The 22,328-nt window shown below is 40.1% G+C and overlaps 1 protein-coding gene across 4 annotated transcripts in view; it reads right to left on the bottom strand.

The window, feature by feature from the left end:
• LOC112221762 (hepatocyte nuclear factor 4-alpha) overlaps window positions 1-22,111 on the bottom strand; it is a 28,258-nt gene extending 6,147 nt beyond the window's left edge. The window contains exon 1 of one of the 4 annotated variants that reach the window (XM_024384061.2): window positions 21,908-22,111. In XM_024384061.2, coding sequence (XP_024239829.1) covers window positions 21,908-21,962 — 55 coding nt within the window. In that variant the 5' untranslated portion in view covers window positions 21,963-22,111. Of the gene's footprint in view, window positions 1-1,386; window positions 1,569-11,616; window positions 11,762-21,907 lie in introns of those variants that run through there. The other 3 variants (XM_024384062.2, XM_024384058.2, XM_024384059.2) reach the window with 3 other exon arrangements.
• Window positions 22,112-22,328: the final 217 nt, after the last annotated feature.

The raw sequence follows: 22,328 nt of genomic DNA, 5'->3' as shown, positions 1-22,328 counted from the left end.
TACTTTTAGCAGAATGTTTGCCCTAAAACGTGAAAAAGTCATGTTTCGACTCTTAGCTCTCTCTCAGTAATTGGTCAATATAATGACAGAATATTATATTCAGTCATTAACTTAACATATTTTCAAAGCAAACAGATACTTTGATTAGTTTAATTTAAAAGGTGAGAACAACCAGCATCAAGTGATTGCATTACGGCCAGTGTCATTGCTTGTTGATCAAATGGGCTAATACGACTATCATCAAGCTACGGTCTATTACAGTAGTATTTACTATCTATCTGAGTAATAGCTGAAATCCCAGTCAAGGTAAACAGTAACTGATCCAGGCTTGATTACCTCTGAAAAGGCAATCAGTGGAGACAGGCAGTCTCACCCTCCCTCAAAGTCATCAATGAGATGACTGGTTCAATCAATCATACAGTATGGAAGGTTTCTGCCAACACTTTACATTGAGTTACTCACAGTTATACCTGTGTAGTAAAGCTGTAATTATACTAGTAAAAACATTTATTGTTGAAATAAACTAAATACCATGTACTGTATGCTGTTTACGTATCATTAAAAATCTGAATATTTATGTGTATAAGCCAGTACAATGAGTAAGGAATAACAAAGATGATATTGGCCATGCAATTCGATTGTCTTTCAAGTGCCATTGCCTTTTCTTCCTCAGACGAAATTGTTTCATTTCAGAATCAAGTTCACAGCCGAATGTCATGGGAGACTAGAAAGGCCAATGTTTCACTTTCAAAAAAGCTATCATGCTGTCAAAGAACTCTGAGAAATGCTTTTTCTTATTGTGTGGACCTTGAAATGCGTGGGAACATAAATCATATAATGAATATCTATTCGTTGTAACTATATTTTAGGTCAAATATACAGTCTACAAGTTACAACAGGATAAATCATCCAGATGCAACTCCTTCATCAGGGCACCAAAGAGCATCTTTTCATATGAATTTTTATTGCAATCTGAAAGCATACAGATTATTTTGCCTTTTAGCTAGATGTTTTAATCAAATCTATACTCAAAATGAAATGCGTGGGAACATAAATCATATAATGAATATCTATTCGTTGTAACTATATTTTAGCTCAAATATACAGTCTACAAGTTACAACAGGATAAGGTCATTCTCTACCAAACAGTTGTTTCACCACCAAATCATCCAGATGCATTAGGTGTATTGTGCAAAACCCCTGAATGTTTTACTATTGCAACAAAAGGTGATCATATCAGAAAAGCACATTCTCATCCTTTTGCATCCAATACAAGATTGGACAAATGACAGTTACTTTTGATGACATCAACTTAAACCCTCTGTTCAAATGTTTAGTAGCCAAAAGTCTCAAAGTTCCACCAGGCAACATATGACTCTGACTCACCTGTGCCCATGGAGAGCACTTGCATGTTTTCAAATTCCAATGTGGTGTAGGCTGGGTCCAGGGCGTCACTATAGTCTGCCATGTCCATGTCTACCAGTGCTTTGGACAAACAAATTCCCTCTCAGCTACCTGACAGTTGATCAAAAAGACTTGTCCATGAAGCTAAGTGCCTTCCCTCCTCACTCCCCCCGATTATTTGGCCAGGCTCCTCCTCCTAAAAGTAAAAAGAGATACCCCTATGCTATGGGGACAGTCTCTCCTCCAGAGCTCTGGAGGAGGAGGCCATGAGAAGCCTGGGTCAGACTGACAGGAGGAGCTTCCTCCCAGGCTCCCAGGAGGGGTGGGGTGGAAGTCTGGTTGATGTTTAACTAGACTCCTTCTCTATTGGAGAATCATGGTTGTTTTTCTCTCAAACATAAATTGGATCTCTCACTCTTTTCCACATCTCTCTCTCTCTCTTTCTCTCGCTCTATCTCTCTTTCCCTCTTTCTCTTTCCACGTTGCTGTCAGTAATGGATCAACAATTATATCATGAGAGACATAAAATGAATGTTGAATCTCAGCCAAATCATTGTGCTTTACTTGCTTGAAATCACCTCTTGTTGTTTCCTGCCATTTAAAACCGTCATATAACTAAATGTCTTTGACCAAAGAATTGGAAGCTCAAATTGTAGGCCAAAGCCCTCTTAGCCAACTCCTTCATCAGGGCACCAAAGAGCATCTTTTCATATGAATTCTTATTGCAATCTGAGAGCATACAGATTATTTTGCCTTTTAGCTAGATGTTTTAATCAAATCTATACTCAAAGTGAAGAGACGTGCAGTTCAACTGGAAGTACTGCATCATGAGGACGACTCGGCCTACAGTCTGGATTCAGACCTACAGACGTATTTTCTACATTGTAGAATAATAGTGAAGAAATCAAAACTATGAAATAACACATATGCAATCATGTAGTAACTAAAAAAAGTGTTAAACAAATCAAAATATATTTTATATTTTAAATTCTTGAAAGTCGCCACCCTTTGCCTTGATGACAGAGTTTCACACTCTTGGCATTCTCTCAACCAGCTTCACCTGAAATACTTTTCCAACAGTCTTGAAGCAGTTCCCATATATGCTGAGTACTTGTTGGCTGCATTTCCTTCACTCTGCAGTCCAACTCATCCCAAACCATCTCAATTGGGTAGAGGTCAGTGGATTGTGGAGGCCAGGTCATCTGATGCAGCACTCCATCACTCTCCTTCTTGGTCAAATAGTCCTTACACAGCTTGGAGTGTTGGGTGTGTTGGGTCATTGTCCTTTTGAAAAACAAATGATAGTCCCACTAAGCGCAAACCAGATGGGATGGCATATCACTGCAGAATGCTGTGGCAGCCATGTTGGTTAAGTGTGCCTTGAATTCTAAATAAATCACCAACAGTGTCACCAGCCAAGAACCCCAACACCATCACACCTCCTCCATGCTTCACGTTGGGACCACACATGCAGAGATCATCCGTTCACCAACTCTGCATCTCACAAAGACACAGCGGTTGGAACCAAAAATCTCAAATTTGGACTCATCAGACCAAAGGATAGATTTCCACCGGTCTAAAGTCCATTGCTCATGTTTCTTGGCCCAAGCAAGTCTCTTATTATTATTGGTGTCCTTTAGTAGAAGTTTCTTTGCAGCAATTTGACCATGAACGCCTGATTCACGCAGTGTCCTCTGAACAGTTGATGTTGAGATGTGTCTGTTACTTGAACTCTGTGAAGCATTTATTTTGGCTGCAATTTCGGAGGCTGGTCACTCTAATGAACTTATCCTCTGCAGCAGAGGTAACTCTGGGTCTTCCATTCCTGTGTCGTTCCTCATGATACATTTTCATCATAGCGCTTGATGGTTTTTGCAACTGCACTCGAAGAAACGTTCAAAGTTCTTGAAATTTTCCGTATTGACTGACCTTCATGTCTTAAAGTAATGATGGACTGTTGTTTCTATTAGCTTATTTGAGCTGTTCTTTCCATGATATGAACTTGGTCTTTTACCAAATACCTTCTTCTGTATACCACCCCTACCTTGTCACAACACAACTGATTGGCTCAAACTCATTAAGAAGGAAAGAAATTTCACAAATAAATTTTTAACAATCACACCTGTTAATTGAAATGCATTCCAGGTGCCTCATGAAGCTGAATGAGAGAACGCCAAGAGTGTGCAAAGCTGTCATCAAGGCAAAGTGTGTCTACTTTGAAGAATCTCAAATATCAAATATATTTTGATTTGTTTAACACTTTTTTTATTCAACAATGTAGAAAATAGTAAAAAATAAAGAAAACCCCTTGAATGAGTTGGTGTGTCCAAACTTTTGACTGGCACTGTACGTCCACATGTAATATGTCTCTGGTAAATCTCACTTCATTCTTGCATATTAAACCAGATCAATAACTATTGCTGGATTTTTTTTTGTTGCCTTTATGTTAAAGAGTTAATTGTTTCACAAAATTCTGTACGCACATAACAAAGTAGTGTGACCCAACTCTTCCGAAACTTTTTTTGTTCAAAGAAACTTATGGTCAAATGTAATGCTTTTTAGAGCGCTGTTTGGTCACTAATGTCATTGGTTTGTCACCACTATCCGGCATCCGCCCAGTACCCTGCCCTGAACTTCAGTCATGGTCACTAGCCGGCTACCACCCGGTTACTCAACCCTGCACCTTAGAGGCTGCTGCCTATGTACATAGACATGGAACTCTGGTCACTTTAATAATAGAACACTGGTCACTTTAATAATGTTTACATACTGTTTTACCCATTTCATTTGTATATACTGTATTCTAGTCAAGGCCATCCTATTCAACTATTGCTGTACATATAGTATTCTATCCACGTATTCTTCAGATATACTACATATTCTATCCACATATTGTCCATCATGTCTACACATCCCATCCCATCACAAACACACACACACGTACATATATATACAGTGCATTCGGAAAGTATTCATACCCCTTGACTTTTTCCACATTTTGTTATGTTACAGCCTAATTCTAAAATAGATGAAATTATTTTCTCCGCTCATCAATCTACACACAATAACCCCATAATGAAAAAGCAAAAACAGGTTTTTATAAAAATGTCAAATGTATTCTAAATAAGAAACTGAAATAACACATTTACATAAGTATTCAGACCCTTTACTCAGTACACTGTTGAAGCACCTTTGGCAGCGATTACAGCCTCGAGTCTTCTTGGGTATGACGCTACAAGCTTGGCACACCTGTATTTGGTGAGTTTCTCCAATTCTTCTCTGCGGATCCTCTCAAGCTCTGTCAGGTTGGACGGGGAGTGTCGCTGCACCGCTATTTTCAGGTCTCTTCAGAGATGTTCAACTCTGGCCTCTAGCTGGGCCACTCAAGGACATTCAGAGACTTGTCCCGAAGCCACGCCTGCGTTGTCTTGGCTGTGTGCTTAGGGTCGTTGTCCTGTTGGAAGGTGAATTGTCACCCCAGTCTGAGGTCCTGAGCGCTCTGGAGCAAGTTTTCATCAAGGATCTCTCTGTATTTTGCTCCGTTCATCTTTCCCTCGATCCTGACTAGTCTCCCCGTCCCTGCCGCTGAAAAACATCACCACAACATGATGCTACCACCACCATGCTTCACCGTAGGGATGGTGCCAGGTTTCCTCCAGATGTAACACTTGGCATTCAGGCCAAAGAGTTCAGTCTTGGTTTCATCAGGCCAGAGAATCTTGTTTCTCATGGTCTGAGAGTCCTTTAGGTGCCTCTTGGCAAACTCCAAGCGGGCTGTCATGTGCCTTTTACTGAGGAGTGGCTTTGGTCTGGCCACTCTACCATAAAGGCCTGATTTGTGAAGTGCTGCAGAGATGGTTGTCCTTCTGGAAGGTTCTCCCATTGCCACAGGGGAGCTCTGGAGCTCTGTCAGAGTGATCATGGGTTCTTGATCACCTCCCTGACAAAGGCCCTTCTCCCCCGATTGCTGAGTTTGGCAGGGTGACCAGCTCTAGGAAGAGTCTTGGTGGTTCCAAACTTCTTCCATTTAAAAATTATGGAAGCCACTGTGTTCTTGGGGACCTTCAATGCAGCAGACATTTTTTGGTACCCTTCCCCAGATCTATGCCTCGACACAATCCTGTCTCGGAGCTCTACGGACAATTCCTTCGAACTCATGGCTTGCTTTTTGCTCTGACATGCACTATCAACTGTGAGAACGTATATGGACAGGTGTGTGCCTTTCCAAATCATGTCCAATCAATTAAATTTACCACAGGTGGACTCCAATCAAGTTGTGGAAACATCTCAAGAATGGTCAATGGAAACAGGATGCACCTGAGCTCAATTTCAAGGCTCATAGCAAAGGGTCTGAATACTCACAGTATCAGTCAAAAGTTTGGACACACCCACTCATTTTGAGTAGGTTGAGAGAATCCCAAGAGTGTGAAAAGCTGTCATCAAGGCAAAGGGTGGCTACTTTGAAGAATCTCAATTTTGATTTGTTTAATACTTTTTTGGTTACTACATGATTCCATATGTGTTATTTCATTGTTTTGATGTCTTCACTATTATTCTACAATGTAGAAAATAGTCAAACTAAAGAAAAACCCTGGAATGAATAGGTGTGCCCAAACTTTTGACTGGTATTGTACGTAAATAATGTATTTTTGTTTTTATATTTAATACATTTGCAAGCATTTCCAGAAAACCTGTTTTTGCTTTGTCATTATGGGGTATTGTGTGTAGATTGATGAGAAAAAATGGTTATTTAATACATTTTTGAATCAGGCTGTAGCATAACAAAATGTAGAAAAAGCCAAAGGGTCTGAATACTTTCTGAATGCACTGTATGTGTGTGATGGGATGTATTGAAATTATGGACAGTATGTGGATAGAATATATAGTATATCTGAAGAATACGTGGATATTATACTCCGGACTCCTAATATTTCTATTTCTTAATTCCACTATTTTACTTTTTAGAGTTGTGTGTATTGTTAGATATTACTGCACTTTTGGAGCTTGCAACACAAGCTTTTCGCTACACCCGCAATAACATCTGCTGAACATGTGTATGTGACCAATAACATTTGATTTGATTTGGTAGGAGCCTATGTTTTTAGGACCACATTGGGATTGGGATACGAGTCTCAAGCCATAACAGGTTCATTTTGGGGAAAGCAAGCACCGTATTAGAAAGCTTTCAGCAGGATTTACCAAACTAAAGTGGCTTAACAAGAATGTGAGAACAGAATGCGCTGCGAGAAAAGTATTATAATACTCGAAAGTGTATCATAAGTTCATAAGACGACATCATCTTTAAAGGTCTAATACAGTCAACAATTATATAAAGCAACTGATTTTAGAAAAATGAAATGTTGCAGAATACGCAAATAAGCTGGCCCCACTGTGTAAGTAAATGTGACATGGTAAACAGCAGTGTTGTATTTGAAGAAGCAAGGTGCCAGGATAAAGCGATAGGTCAATGATCTTGGGTTCACCGAGACCTCAGAGCAGTAAAACGCAGGCTGGTGAAGTTGATAACTACCCACCCAGAGCATATATAGGATTCAGCAAATAAAATCTCCTCCCGAATCAAAACATTCCTGTGGTTAAGTCGGTCAAAGTGATTCGCCTGAGAGTGTAGAGAAGATCAAGTGAAAATGTTAGAATTTGATTGTCCACTACAACCGGTCAGATGGATGAACACCGATTTAGAATCACAAAGAAAATGTCACTGAAGAATCTTCACACTTCTTTGAGCTTGAGATAGGAAGATGTGTAGCCTGCCACAAATTGTTTTATCAACGGATGACACGAGGTGGTCAAATAGAACATGCGACTAATCTAGGGCCTCGCCAGAGCTGCTAGGTATATATCATACAAGTAAGTCTGAACAGAGGTCATTACAATTGATTACTTCTCCACATCTTTGGTAGACACAGACTCTAGTGGAACACCCCTCAAGTGCCCATATTTGTTCATGTTTGCTTGAGCACCACGGCAGTAATGATCATGAAGCACTTCGGCTGAGTTCCCAAACAGCACTCTGTTCCCTATACAGTGCACTACTCTTGGCCAAGGCCCATAGAGCTCTAGTCAAAAGTAGTGCACAAGGGAATAGGGTGCCATTTGGGCCACATACAAAAGACTGTTAGAACGCCCCTCAAGTGGCCATATTTGCTCAATCACCACGGCAGTAATGATCGTGAAGAACCAGAAGGTAGCGAGAGGGAAATCTGTGTGACGGAATGAGGGGAATGAGTCACTTAGAAGAAATCTTATCTCCTTAGCCATTAAATGTCTTTATTATCACCAGCTCCCATCTTAATTTTCTGTGAACTCGTCCAAGAACAGTCATATACTGCTCTATAAAGTGTAATCTGCAAGGTTAAGGTTTTCTTATTCACACTCAGGCAGTGACAGACTCTTCGGGTATAGAAAGATACTGATAGCTACTTTTTGGATCCTCACCTTAAACTGACATAACTTGTCTGCGTTTTAGTAACTTTCAGTATTTTACTAATGATCATTTATCTCATGTTGTGCAAATGGGAGATTTTTAACTAAATGTTGGGAGTTCTGGAAATGTCATTTTCATGTCATTCACATGCTGCTAACACGATTCCATGTCATAGTACGCTAAATATAATTTATCATCTTAGTAACTATATGATCTGTCATGCTTTTTCAAATATGGAGAGTGCTATTATATGAGGTCGTATGTTTAACATTAGTTCCTGTTAACCTGTATGTCGTACATTCCCACGGCACAGAAACGGCAACGATGGGATGGGCAGAGGTTATCATAGAGCAGCCGAAGGAGCCTCCTGTGAGTATCTTATCACAGAGTAATCAGAGAAGCCTGCTGATTTAACCAGTTCACTTTAACCTGTTTTAACCTGCACCGGCAACGACCCTAACACAAAAGTCAGGAGACTAGATCTTTAGCAGTAACATGCAGTCCATATAAACGCTCAAAGTCAAATTTCTTCTAGACAAGTCATTTATTCCTGTGAAACACACAGGCATTTTTTTTCAATGAGGTTATTCCATTTTTTAAAAAATGTTACGAAGGGTTAACATGACATAGCGTGTTCCCTCACGCTCCCTTTTGACACAGGCAGTCCTCGTCACACGCATATGAAGTAGCCATGTTCATCTGTCTATGACATGAGTATGGAAGTCCTGTCCTGTCAGTCTCATAATCAGTCGCTCAGTCTTATAATCAGTCGCCCAAACAGCCCGGGGGCTAAAAGTCAAAGGACTGACTGCCGGAGAGACCTGATGTAACACCAGTGTAATTCTCCCCTTTGAAGCTAACTTCAAACTCCAGTTTGTGAACAAAGTCCTGTCTGTCTTCTGAATAGGAATCTGAATAGTCCGACCACTGACCAAACTCCATTTGTTAACCACTGCCTATTTGTACCTTCCACTGAATGACTCTTTTTCATTCCACACGTCCGATCCCAATGGAAAGAGCTAGTGAGGATAAAAAAACAAATAACTGGAGGTAACAGCCGGGGGGAAACCAAGAGTCAATGATATTTGGAATATACTCTATATGGGAACATATTATTTTTAGGAGAGCTTCAAGCGCAGGGAAAATGTAAGTGTTTTTGATGTGTGTACGATACAGTGCTGTAGATATTGATAAGAAGAGTGGAAGCGAGAACAAGGAGGCAATGTGCTCGTTGCAGCATATTTTAGGCCAGTGTTGAGCCTGCGCTGCCTCTGTCTGTCTGTCTGTTAGATGTAGGAGATACCATGTGAGTAGTAGTAGTGTCATGGCAGGCGAAGACCTTGTCAACAGATGATAACTATCTGCAAATCACACATCTTGTGCAACGACAAGCCTCATCGGCTGACCAGTGGGATTATCACTGTGTCTGTACTGTTGGAACATAGTTGACTGCATGTCTTCATGTTGACATGGGTTGAAATTATTCTTATATTTGGTGTTTTAGTGGTTGCTTTAGTGTTGATGATACAATTGAAATGTTGTGTTTACAAGTGAAGGTGACATTGTTGACTTGATTCTCCTCCCCTCTGTTTTAGCTAGCACTGACCAACACTTATACCTCTTGTGACTTGTTTGTTAAAACGTACATCAGAAAAGAAACATTTCATTTTTCCAGATATGCTGAGGTGAAATACATTTGTTTTTGACTCAAAACCATTTTGTGCAAATGCCTTGAGCAACACTGAAGCTCAAACTTGCAGTGGTAGTAGACTCCCAGAGGCCTACACAGTAGGAACATGTTACTCTTTTCAATGTGTCTTTATTTTTAGTCTGCCATCTCAGGTTGGAGCAGAGAACCACAGAGTGTTAGGATTGTGGCACCAATGGTTAACTTCAGAGATTTGAACGTGTATAATTTGGCTCAGAGCTTTATCATTGATTCAAGTACAGGAAACAGCAAGAAAAAGTGAAAATGCATACATCTTCACACGAAAAACAACTGTGATTGTTCAAATAGTTATCTGAAACAACTGAAAAGTTGTCATAGTCCTGACCCATGACTGTTTGTTCTTAGGGTAATGATAAACTACTAGGATCTAATTTTGCTCAGCCCCCATAACCCCAATAGTATTGGGCAATAAACACATTTGCAAATAGAGCTAGAAATTGAGGAAGATTATTCCTTGCTCACAGTCCCACACTCCAATTTACCACAGAGAAATCCTATTTGTTTGTCACTGGAAATCTCTAAACAATACAAGAGACTCATATTATTGTAAAAGTAAGGTTTAGACTTCCACTAGGTAATCATAAATCATTTGTTAAAGCAAGATTCTCTACAAAATAAAACATTAAAGGTGAAGTTATGAAACTTCTTCACTCTGTTTGTAGATAACTTTCAACAGTCAAGGATTTGACATGTAAAATGTAGACCGTCTACATGCAAAACCTTCGAAACTAAAACAGACCACCATTGGAATATATTCTTACACATCCACCACTAGTTGTTTTTTCCACCATGAGAGAGGAAAACTCAAGTAGCCCCATGTCTGTACACTAAATAAGTCAACAATTGCATCAATAAACATTTAGCGCGATGCTCCACGTAAATCAATTGCAGTGTCTTGATAAAGCCCTTTAATTATTAACCACTGTTTTGCTGAGAATTCATTTTGCCTCTTCCTAGCCCAATCCTATCTGTCAGCACACGGCTGCCGTGACCGGTTATCTCTGTCTGCTGTAATAGGTTCTTTCTTCTGTCATCAACCAATCAATAGTCATTTGACCTCATGATCAGAAAGAAAACACAAGATACTATAAGAGAAGGATTTCAACCTTATCCTTCATCTTCACAAGAATTGTTTTAAAATGAACAAATACCTAAGTAGCATCAGAAGCTAGACAGCAACTGACATTGGTGCCTCTTTCATAAACTCAACATTCAAACAAACTAATTGGCTCCATTATGACAGTTCATCACCCTTTCACCTATATTCTACTGACTGAGCTTGATGAACAGTTCAACTCTATTGGGAGTTGAAAGAGAAGGCCTAATGATGAGAAGGCCTAATGTAGGCCTAATGATGAGGTAGATGTCACAGACTGACCTGTATAATAGAGAATGGAATCACTGAGTTGCAGTGCCACCTTGTGGACAAAGGATTCAGTATCCCATTATTTTTGTAGGTGATAGTTGCCCAAGAAGACAACTTTGCGGGGGACGTTCAGCTTTTAGAGCAAATTAGTTAATCGGCAGTTTTCCCAATTTTTTATGAATAATCTCAACATAGAAGGTAAAATGATACACAAAAACAATAATACACTGTATAACTTTACCTTTTACATGACCAATATGGTATCACCACATCAATAACTACTGACCTATAATAATGTGTTCATTTTCATACACAGCAAAAATGATCAAGTCAGAATGTGTTAATTCAACTAACGAACAACACGAATCTTCGTTCTGTGAGCAATCCGTCCGCAGCTTTACTTCGACTGCTCTTGGAACACAGTCCCATGGTTTGAAACGTAAACAAACAGCCAAGTTGCTTGTTGTGTGGTGGAGTTAATCTACCGTACACACTGATTAAATTCCTCTCTCTGTAGCCATCAGCTATGTAAAAGTATGTGTAACAGGTCATATGGTCAATATCTGTTGAGCGGTTGTAGTCGGACAGTTATAGTGCTACAGTACTACAGTCATAGCACAACAGTTCTAGAACTACAGAATACTTGTCTGTTACATGTGTTCCTGACTGTACCTGGAGTGGTGAGGTGACCATGTAGTGTTCCATGCTTCTCTCCATACATCCTCCTGACTGTGGATAGCTGAGCCCTGACAGTGACCAGGCCCAGTGACGAGACCGTAGACCAATCAGCCTCTCTCTCCCCTCTCACTGGGAGCACACTACAGTGCTCACCCAGGCCCTGCCCGGCCCTACATGAGCAGAGTGAGGGTGAAAGAGTGTGTGGGGGAGTTTGTTTGTGAGGGACGGAAGCTATGGGGCTGTAGCCGGTGGGGATGTAGGGCCATAAGCTAAGCCACTTACCCAGTGTGTGTGTGTGTGTGTGTGTGTGTGTGTGTGTGTGTGTGTGTGTGTGTGTGCGTGCGCGTGCGTGCGTGTGTGTGTGTACTTGTTTTTCTACCATATCAGGACCCCAGTGTCCTAACAATTCACCCAAATGTCCTGACAAGGAAATAAACTTTTTTAAACTTTTTAAAAAAAGTGTGTGTGTGTGTGTGTGTGTGTGGGTGAGTGTGTGTGTGTGTGTGTGGGGGGGGGGTAATCTTATAATGCCTGGCACAATGAGATTTGATTGGAGTGTAATATCCCCATCCATGCACACTGCTAATGGGGAGATCTGCTTACCTGGCTTTAACACTAACACACACACACATCTAAATGTAGATGTGTCTGTAATTTTGTGTGCTGCTATTTTGGCTAGGTCTCTCTTGTGAAAGAGATTGTTAATCTCAAAGAGACTCGTTTTGTAAAATCAAGGTAAAATAACAGAAAGAAATAAAAACATCTAGACCATGTTAACTTAGTATATGAGTTGAGCCCAGATCTTGAAAAAGAAATGCCAGTCTCAATTTGACTTCCATGGTTAAAAATAAAAGATAAATAAAACTAATGCACGCACCACTGTTCAAAAGTTTGGGGTCACTTAGAAATGTCCTTGTTTTTGAAAGAAAAGCAAGTTTTTTTGTCCTTTGAAATAACATCAGTCTCAACGTCAACAGTGAAGAGGCGACTGGGATGCTGGCCTTCTAGTCAGAGTTCCTCTGTCCAGTTGTCACGACTTCCGCCGAAGTTGGTGCCTCTCCTTGTTTAGGCGGCGTTCGGCTCTCGTCGTCACCGGCTTTCTAGCTGCCACCGATCCACGTTTCTTTTTCCATTTGGTATGTCTTGATTGTACACACCTGGTTCTCATTACATTATTATTATTTCCCTATTTAACCCTCTGGTTCTCATTATGTTTTGTGCGTGATTGTTCCTGGTTTTGTGTTAGTCTTTTGTGTTAGGGTTTGTTATCCCTGCGTGGATTTATTGGCTGATTATTTTAAAGTAAAGTACGTTATTTTACTCAGTTCTGTGTCCTGCTCCTGACTCCGTCCTCACGCCTGCACAACTGACACTTGACACCAGTGTCTGTGTTCTTTTGTCCATCTTAATCTTTTATTTTTATTGGCCAGTCTGAGATATGACTTTTTCTTTGCAACTCTGTCTCGAAGGCCAGCATCCTGGAGTCGCTTCTTCACTGTTGACATTGAGACTGGTGTTTTGCGGGTACTATTTAATGAATCTGCCAGTTGAGAACTTGTGAGGCATCTGTTTCTCAAACTAGACACTCTAATGTACTTGTCCTCTTGCTCAGTTGTGCACCAGGGCCTCCCACTCCTCTTTCTATTCTGATTAGAGCCAGTTTGCGCTGTTCTGTGAAGGGAGTAGTACACAGCATTGTATGAGATCTTCAGTTTCTTGGCAACTTCTCTCATAATAGCCTTCATTTCTCAGAACAAGAATAGACTGGTGAGTTTCAGAAGAAAGTTATTTGCTTCTGGCCATTTTGAGCCTGTAATCGAACCCACAAATGCTGATGCTTTAGACTCAAATAGTCTAAAGAAGGCCAGTTTTATTGCTTCTTTAACAGCACAACAGTTTACAGCTGTGCTAACATAATTGCAAAATAGTTTTCTAATGGTCAATTAGCCTTTTTGGATTAACTAACACAACGTGCCATTAGAACACAGGAGTGATGGTTGCTGATAATGGGCCTCTATAGGCCAATGTAGATATTCCATAAAAAAATCTGCCGTTTCCAGCTACAATAGTCGTTTACAACATTAACAATGTCTACACTGTATTTCTGATCAATTTGATGTTATTTTAATGGACAAGAAATGTGCTTTTCTTTCAAAAACAAGGAAATTTCAAAGTGACCCCGAACTTTTGAACGGTAGTGTATATGACGAGGAAAAGTTCAAGCATGTAGCCTGTCCAAGCATAGAGAGCTGTCATGAAATAGCTGAAGAATGACGAATGAGATGGTTTTGAGATGATGAATAGAGAGAAACAGGATGTGTCTGTCTGTGACCTAAAGCATACGTCTACTGCTCCAGATTAGAAAACTCTCTCCACTTTAGAACTGTTTTTGTGCCCAGTGTCTCTTTCCAAAAACCCTTCATTCACATCCTGTCATTCTCGTTAGAGGGATTTGTTTTCATTTTGATTGATGACAGTATGTACTACTGTAAACTAACGTGATTGACACTATCAGCATTCACAAGCACTGCCTCCTAGCAGACAACAAGGTGTATATGGGTCGTACTGTATATATGGCGGCCCGTACGCCAAACCTTATTAAATAAAAGTTAAATACATATATTTTTTTAAAATTACATTCTGACTGACAGTAAACATACAGAAATTGCAGATTGCACCCAGTCCTAAGCAATAGAAAGGTGAATTAAATTGCATTCCACTAACTTTAATTATATGTTAGCAAACGAGAGGGCTGGCCTGTTTGAGGTTACTTGAGTTGCTTTTAGTTCATTCTTGTCCTGTCACTGATAGGGCAGGAAGTTGACTGGTTCAGCCAATCAGAGCCCACCACAAAGTCATTCAGCATTTTGGGTAAACAGATCCGTTCGCTGAAGGGCTGTTCCATGGCTTTTGTTGTGTTTACATTTGCCAACTGATTCTGCAAGCATCAGAGCGCCAGTTGTAGTTTGTCCAAGTTGTGACGGTTGAGCAATTCATCTCAATATATGACCTGAAGCTAAGTGAAATATACATTTGAATTTTACACTGAACGTATGGTGGCTTGTTGCCTCAGGCAGCAGTACAATCGGTTTGAGAGGAGGGTTCATAAATGACAAGAAAACCCTCCATCTTAGCTGTTTATTATTGTTATGTGGCTGTTGATAATTGTTTATAGTGTTGATATTACTGTTGAGGAGGGACTAGCTCTGTCCAACCCCATAAAGACGCAGACATATCACAGATATCACAGATATTACAGACGTATCTCCTTTTAACTCAGTTCAATAACAGGAACATCTATGTAGATTCACTTCTCGGTTTGATCATTGCACTGCTTTTAGCATTGTTGTATTTACTCTATGTGTGTAATAAACTGTTAATAAATAATGGCATAGCCTTCCATCTCAAATGGCAGATCTCTCCTGTCCAAGTCCAGAAAAACGGATGTTATTGTCAAAAGTCACATCCCAGGATGGCTGATAGTGCTTCTGATTTGGCACCCTATTCCCTATATAGTGCTCTAACTCTGGTCAAAAGTAATGAACTGTATACTGTAAGGTAGGGGTATTCAACCAGGGGTCGAGGTACTGCTGGGGGTCCGTGAATCTATACAGTATATATTATTATTGACTTTTTCCACATTTTGTTACAGCCTGAATTTAAAATGGATTAAATGTAGATTTTGTATCATTGGCCTACACACAATACCCCATAATGTCAAAGTAGAATTGTTTGTCGACATTTTTACAAATTAATTAAAAATGAAAAGCTGAAATGTCTTGAGTCAATAAGAATTCAATCCCTTTGTTATGGCGAGCCTAAATATACTGAATAAAAATATAAACGCAACATGTAAAGTGTTGTTCCCGTGTTTCATGTGCTGAAATAAAAGATCCCAGAATTGTTCCATATACACAAAAAGCTTAATCCTCTCAAATGTGGTGCACAAATTTGTTTATATCCTTGTTAGTGAGCATTTCTTCATTGCCAAGGTAACCCTTCCACCTGACAGGTGTGGCATATCAAGAAGTTGATTAAACAGCATGATCATTACACAGGAGAGCCTTGTGCTGGGGAAAATAAAAGGCCACTATAAATGTGCAGTACAAAACTGGTGGTGCTCTTCACAGATGAACCGGTTTCCTCTGTATCAGGCAGATGGCAGGCGTATGGGTGAGCGTTTTGCTGATGTCAACATTGTGAACAGAGTGCCCCATTGTGGAAGTGGGGTTATGGTATGGGCAGGCATAAGTTACGGACAATGAACATAATTCCATTTTTATCGATGGCAATTTGAATGCACAGAGATAACATGACAAGATCCTGAGGCCCATTGTTGTGCCATTCATCCACCTCCATCAACTCATGTTTCAGCGTGATCATGCACAACCCCATGTCGCAAGGATATGTACACAATTCATGGAAGCTAAAAATGTCCTAGTTCTTCCATGGCTTGCATTCTCACCAGACATGTCACCCATTGAGCATGTTTGGGATGATCAGGGTTGACGTTTAGGACAGTGTGTTCCAGTTCCTGCCAATATCCAGCAACTTCGCACAGCCATTGCAGAGGAGAGGAACAACATTCCACAGGCCACAATCAACAGTTTGATTGACTCTATGCGAAGGAGATGTATCGCGCTGCATGAAACATTTGCTTAACAAGTCACATAATAAGTTGCATGGACTCACTCTGTGCCATAATAGGATTTAACGCTTAATTTTTATTTTTTTATTGAAACATTTTTTTTGCCCCAATTTCGCGGTATCCAATTGGTAGTTAAAGTCCTGTCTCATTGCTGCAACTCTCGTACAGACTCAGGAGAGGCGAAGGTCGAGAGCCGTAGTTCTCCAAAACACAACCCAGCCAAGCTGCACAGCTTCTTGACTTGATGCCCGCTTAACCTGAAAACCAGCTGCACCAATGTGTTGGAGGAAACACTGTACACCTGGCAACCACACCCCGCCTGCCACAGGAGTCACGAGTGCGCAATGGACAGAACATCCCTGCAAACCCTCCCCTAACCCGGACGATGCTGGGCCAATTGTTCACCGCCCCGTGGGTCTCCAAGTCACGGTTTTCTGCGACAGAGCCTGGACTCAGTGGCACAGCTAGCACTGCAATGCAGTGCCTTAGACCACTGTGCCACTCAGTCTTTGAATTACTACCTCATTTCTGTACCCCACACATACGCTTATCTGTAAGGTACCTCAGTCAAGCAGTGAATTTCAAACACAAGTTCAACCACAAAGACCAGGGAGGTTTTCCAACGCCTTGTAAAGAAGGGTACCTATTGGTATATGGATGAATAAAATAAAAAGCAGACACTGAAAATCCCTTTGAGCATGGTGAAGTTATTAATTACACTTTGGATGGTGTTTCAATACACTCAGTCACTAAAAAGATACAGGTGTCCTTCATAACTCAGTTGCTGGAGAAGAAGGAAACCACTCAGGGATTTCACCATGAAGCCATTGGTGACTTTAAAACAGTTACAGAGTTTAATGGCTGTGATAGGAGAAAACTGAGGATGGATCAACAACATTGTAGGTACTCAATAATACTAACATAAATGACAGAGTGAAAAGAAGGAAGTCTGCGCAGAATAAAAATATTCCAAAACACGCATCCTGTTTACAATAAGGCACTAAAGTAAAAATGCAAAAAATGTGGCAAAGAAATATACTTTATGTTCTGAATACAAAGCATTATGTTTGGGGCAAATCCAACACAAAACATCACTGAGTACTTACTCTTCATAGTTTCAAGCATGGTGGTGGTTGCATCATGTTATGAGTATACTTGTCATTGGCAAGGACTACAGAGTTTTTTTTAGGATAAAAAGAAACGGAATAGAGCTAAGCACAGGCAAAATTATAGAGGGAAACCTGGTTCAGTCTGCTTTGCAACAGACACTGGGAGACAAATGAACCTTTCAGCAGGACAATAACCTTAAAGACAACACCAAATATACACTGGAGTTGCTTACCAAGATGACATTGAATGTTCCTAAATATTTTACAGTCCAGGTATGTAAAGATTTTAGAGATTCATCCAGAAAGACTCAAAGCTATAATCGCTGCCAAAGGTTATTCTCACATGTATTGACTCAGGGGTTTGAATACTTATGTTATTGAGATATTTGGTAGTTAATTTTCAAAAAATGTGCTAACTTTTCTATAAACATGTCAGGGTGGCAAGTCCATGCTAGGTAAAGCTCCGCCTTATCTCAGTTCACTGGTCACGATGGCAACACCCATCCGAACGCGCTCCAGCAGGTGTATCTCACTGATCATCCCTAAAGCCAACAATTTGGCCGCCTTTCGTTCCAGTACTCTGCTGCCTGTGACTGGAACGAAAAATCGCTGAAGTTGGAGACTTTTATCTCCCTCACCAACTTCAAACATCAGCTATCTGAGCAGCTAACCGATCGCTGCAGCTGTACATAGTCTATTGGTAAATAGCCCACCCATTTTCACCTACCTCATCCCCATACTGTTTTTATTTATTTACTTTTCTGCTCTTTTGCACACCAATATCTCTACCTGTACATGACCATCTGATCATATATCACTCCAGTGTTAATCTGCAAAATTGTAACTATTCGTCTACCTCCTCATGCCTTTTGCACACATTGTACATTGTATATAGACTCCCCCTTTGTTTTCTACTGTGTTATTGACTTGTTAATTTGTTTATTCCATGTGTAACTCTGTGTTGTCTGCTCACACTGCTATGCTTTATCTTGGCCAGGTCGCAGTTGTAAATGAGAACTTGTTCTCAACTAGCCTACCTGGTTAAATAAAGGTGAAATAAAAAATAAAAAATAAAAAAGCTGACAAGGTAAAAATCTGTCCTTCTGCCCCTGAGCAAGGCAGTTAACCCACTGTTCCCCGGTAGCCTGTCATTGTAAATAATAATTTGTTTTTAACTGGCTTGCCTAGTTAAATAAGATTTAATTTGTCATTTTATTGTGTGTTGATGGGTCACAAAATAAATATATTGAATCCATTTTGAATTCAGGCTGTAGCACAACAAAATGTGAAATAAGTCAAGGGGTATGAATACTTTCAGACGGCAATGTATATATACAGTACCAGTCAAAGGTTTGGACACACCTACTCATTGAAGGGTTTTTATTTTTACTATTTTCTACACTGTAAAATAATAGTGAAGACATCAAAACTATGAAATAACACACATGGAATCATGTAGTAACCAAAAAAGTGTTAAAACAAAATTATTCAAAGTAGCCACTCTTTGCCTTGATGACACCTTTGCACACTCTTGGCATTCTCTCAACCAGCTTCATGAGGTAGTCACCTTGAGTCCATTTCAATTAACAGGTGTGCCTTGATAAAAGTGAATTTGTGTAATTTCCTTCTTAATGCGTTTGAGCCAATCAGTTGTGTTGTGACATGGTACGGGTGGTATACAGAAGATAGCCGTATTTGGTAAAAGACCAAGTACATATTATGGCAAGATTAGCTCAAATAAGCAAAGAGAAACGACAGTTCATCATTACCTTAAGACATGAAGTTCAGTCAATGTGGAACAGTTCAAGACATTTACACATTTCTTGAAGTGCTCTCTTCAAGTGCAGTCATAACAACTGGACTCCCGAGTGGCGCAGCAGTCTAAAGCACTGCATCTCAGTGCAAAAGGCATCTCTACAGTCCCTGGTTTGAATCCAGGCTGAATCACATCTGTCCATGATTGGGCATCCCATAGGGCGGCGCACCATTGGCCCAGCGTCATCTGGGTTTGGCCGGGGTAGGCCGTCATTGTAAATAGAAATTTGTTCTTAACTGACTTGCTTATTTAACTAAAGGAGGATAACTTCATTAGAAGTTCCAGCCTCAGAAATTGAAGCCCAAATAACTTCTTTGTGGAGTTCAAGTAACAGATACATCTCAACATCAACTATTCAGAGGAGACTGTGAATCAGGTTGAATTGCTGCAAAGAAACCACTATTAAAGGACACCAATAAGAAGAAGAGACTTGCTTGGGCCAGTAAACATGAGCAATGGACATTAGGCCAGTGGAAATCTGTCCTTTGGTCTGATGAGTCCAAATTTGAAATGTTTGATTCCAACCGCCTTGAGATGCAGAGTAGGTGAACAGATGATCGTTGCATGTGTGGTTCCCACCGTGAAGCATGGATGAGGATGTGTGATTGTGTAGAGGGGCTTTGCTGGTGACACTGTCAGTGATTTATTAGTAGACATTTATTAGTAGTCATTAATAGTCATTTACAACATTAACAATGTCTACACTGTATTCCTGATCAGTTTGATTTTATTTTAATGGACAAAAAATGTGCTTTTCTTTCAAAAACAAGGACAAGTGGCCCCGAACTTTTGAACGGTAGTGTATTTTCATTCGTTGAACACTTTTTTTGGTTACTACTTGATTCCATATGTGTTATTTCATAGTTTTGATGTCTTCACTAATATTCTACAATGTAGAAAATAGTAAAAATAAAGAAAAACCCTTGAATGAGAAAGTGTGTCCAAACTTGTGACTGGTACTGTAGGTCTGAATCCAGACTGTAGGCCGAGGCCCCTTCATGATGCAGTACCTCTTGACTTGGACATACATTTTTGCCAACATATTGCTAACCATTGTTTAACCAGCTAAACAGCTGCTATATGCAAATGTGTTTGTAGTAGGGCTGGCACAATTATTGTATAATAGTCATCGTAATCGTCTTAATACATTCATTTTAGGAGAAGGGGGGGTTTAAACTTTATATTAAAGTATGTATAGTTTAACCAATAGCAGTTTTTCATTTTTACATGAAGTTGGTAATCATTTTACGAGCAGAATGGCACAGTTGGGAGGAGAAGCCTCCTTTCCAAAAGTTCTAGGTGGTCAAAACTATTCTTTTTTGAGACGGGTGTAACCAAAGCTGTGTTGTATTAATTAAGTACTGTATGTCGTTGTTGTATTCAGTAGGTATGTCTTTCAAATATGCATTATGATGCATTACAAGCTCAAAATATTTTTAAAAAGAAGACAATTAGGCAAAAAAAAAACTGTTCATTTGCATGACAATTCATCATTACCCAAAATTCCATTATCGTCACAGCCCTAGTTTCACGTTACCTTTCTAGTATAGGCAATCTTAGAGTTTACACTTCTTCCAATTAGAATGTGGGGAGGTCAAAACCATGAAAAACTATCTACCAAATCTATTCATTTTGAAATGTTGATTTACTTGTCCTTGCCATTATAATTCACTGGATGATAAGACAAGATTTTTTTTAAACAAAACATGTTTTGCAAACATGATGGGAGTTTAAGACACTGCTGTAAGGGAATAAGGTGCAGCCCAGGTAATGTCCACCAGGGACAAGAACTCATATCTGCAGGTCATGGCTGTGACGTACTAATGTCAGTATTATTAAGTTTCCTGATGCATGAGACATTATGTCAGCACTACCTCAAATTAGGAGGAGTGACCTTGTGACATTGTGATTTGCAGCATTTTTAGGTCTGCACAAAGAAACATAGTATAAAGATATACAGTATAATAAAACCAGAAAGAACCCAACAGTTTTGAATAAACAATGACGCTACTCTAGTGTGCCCTTCTTAGGACGACTAATATCCCTAGTTTGGTTGGTGAGTTTTACATCTCCCAGACTCATATGTAAATCATACCATGTGTGGTGAATGACATAATGAAAACCAACCCGAAGCTATTTACACAGTACACTCCTGAAAAGGCATGTTTTGGCAACTTTAGTGTAATTGGATCAGAGGTTGCTGATGTGGTTGGATGCTTTTCCAATTTTACCCAGGTGGTTCCCATGTGTTTTTCAGGTGAAAAAGCCTAGCGTTTCAGGCCTCACTTCTTCACACCTTTCTACTACCCTGGCTATGATTCCATCCTGATTCACTCTGACTCTGTCTTTTCCATTCATCAAATACTACCCACTGTCTATATTGGACCTTAAATCGTATTATTCTACTCTTCAACGCTTTGACTTCCCAGGTTCATATCAGTCTGAATGGAGTCTCATCCGTCAGTCTCAGCTTATTGTGGGGCCCTTTTTAACAACCTTCCCATCGTCTCCACACCTCCTTGATTGCGGTCGTGTCAAAAACACAGACAAAAATGACGACGATATTTTCTACATTGAATGGACCTGCCTGTCAGAAGAGAAGCCCTCTGCAGTGTGTATTGCCAACCACAGTTTAAACAAAGTCAACAGCTGGTGTGAGCTCCACCATAACGCACCGAAACCGTGAGATGATAAACGAAACTGTGTACTCACCATCAGCGAATGGAATCTCCATGCTTGTACCGACTTGTGAGTTTACATTGACCATCTCTCTCCTCCCCCTGTTTCTTTCAAATGTGTCTTTCTTTTTCTCCTGTATTCCTAAAGTTCTAGGGTTTCAAATATGGAAGTTAGCGCCCGCCTGCGTTATAGTGAGAAAGGTAGTGTTGATGCAAGGTAAGGCCCCAGCCGTAGGTAGGTAGGTACTCCTAGCTGTTATCTTATTGATTTTCCTAATCTGGGCAAATGTGGGTGGAGAGGTTAAACAGTAACCAGGCTCGTATAGAGACCAGATCTATATGACAGGCAGCTGTCGCTATAGCAACTAGATGATAGAAGCTCAAATACGGTCTGTAGACAAGTTATGTATTTCTTTCTATATTCAATATCCAAACATTTTATTAGTGTGTATTGA

The sequence above is a fragment of the Oncorhynchus tshawytscha genome, linkage group LG22 (genome assembly GCF_018296145.1).
Source record: "Oncorhynchus tshawytscha isolate Ot180627B linkage group LG22, Otsh_v2.0, whole genome shotgun sequence".
In the NCBI taxonomy this organism is placed as follows: domain Eukaryota; kingdom Metazoa; phylum Chordata; class Actinopteri; order Salmoniformes; family Salmonidae; genus Oncorhynchus; species Oncorhynchus tshawytscha.
The sequence above is the reverse complement of the archived record's forward strand: the minus strand, read 5'-3'. Positions and strand labels throughout refer to the sequence as shown.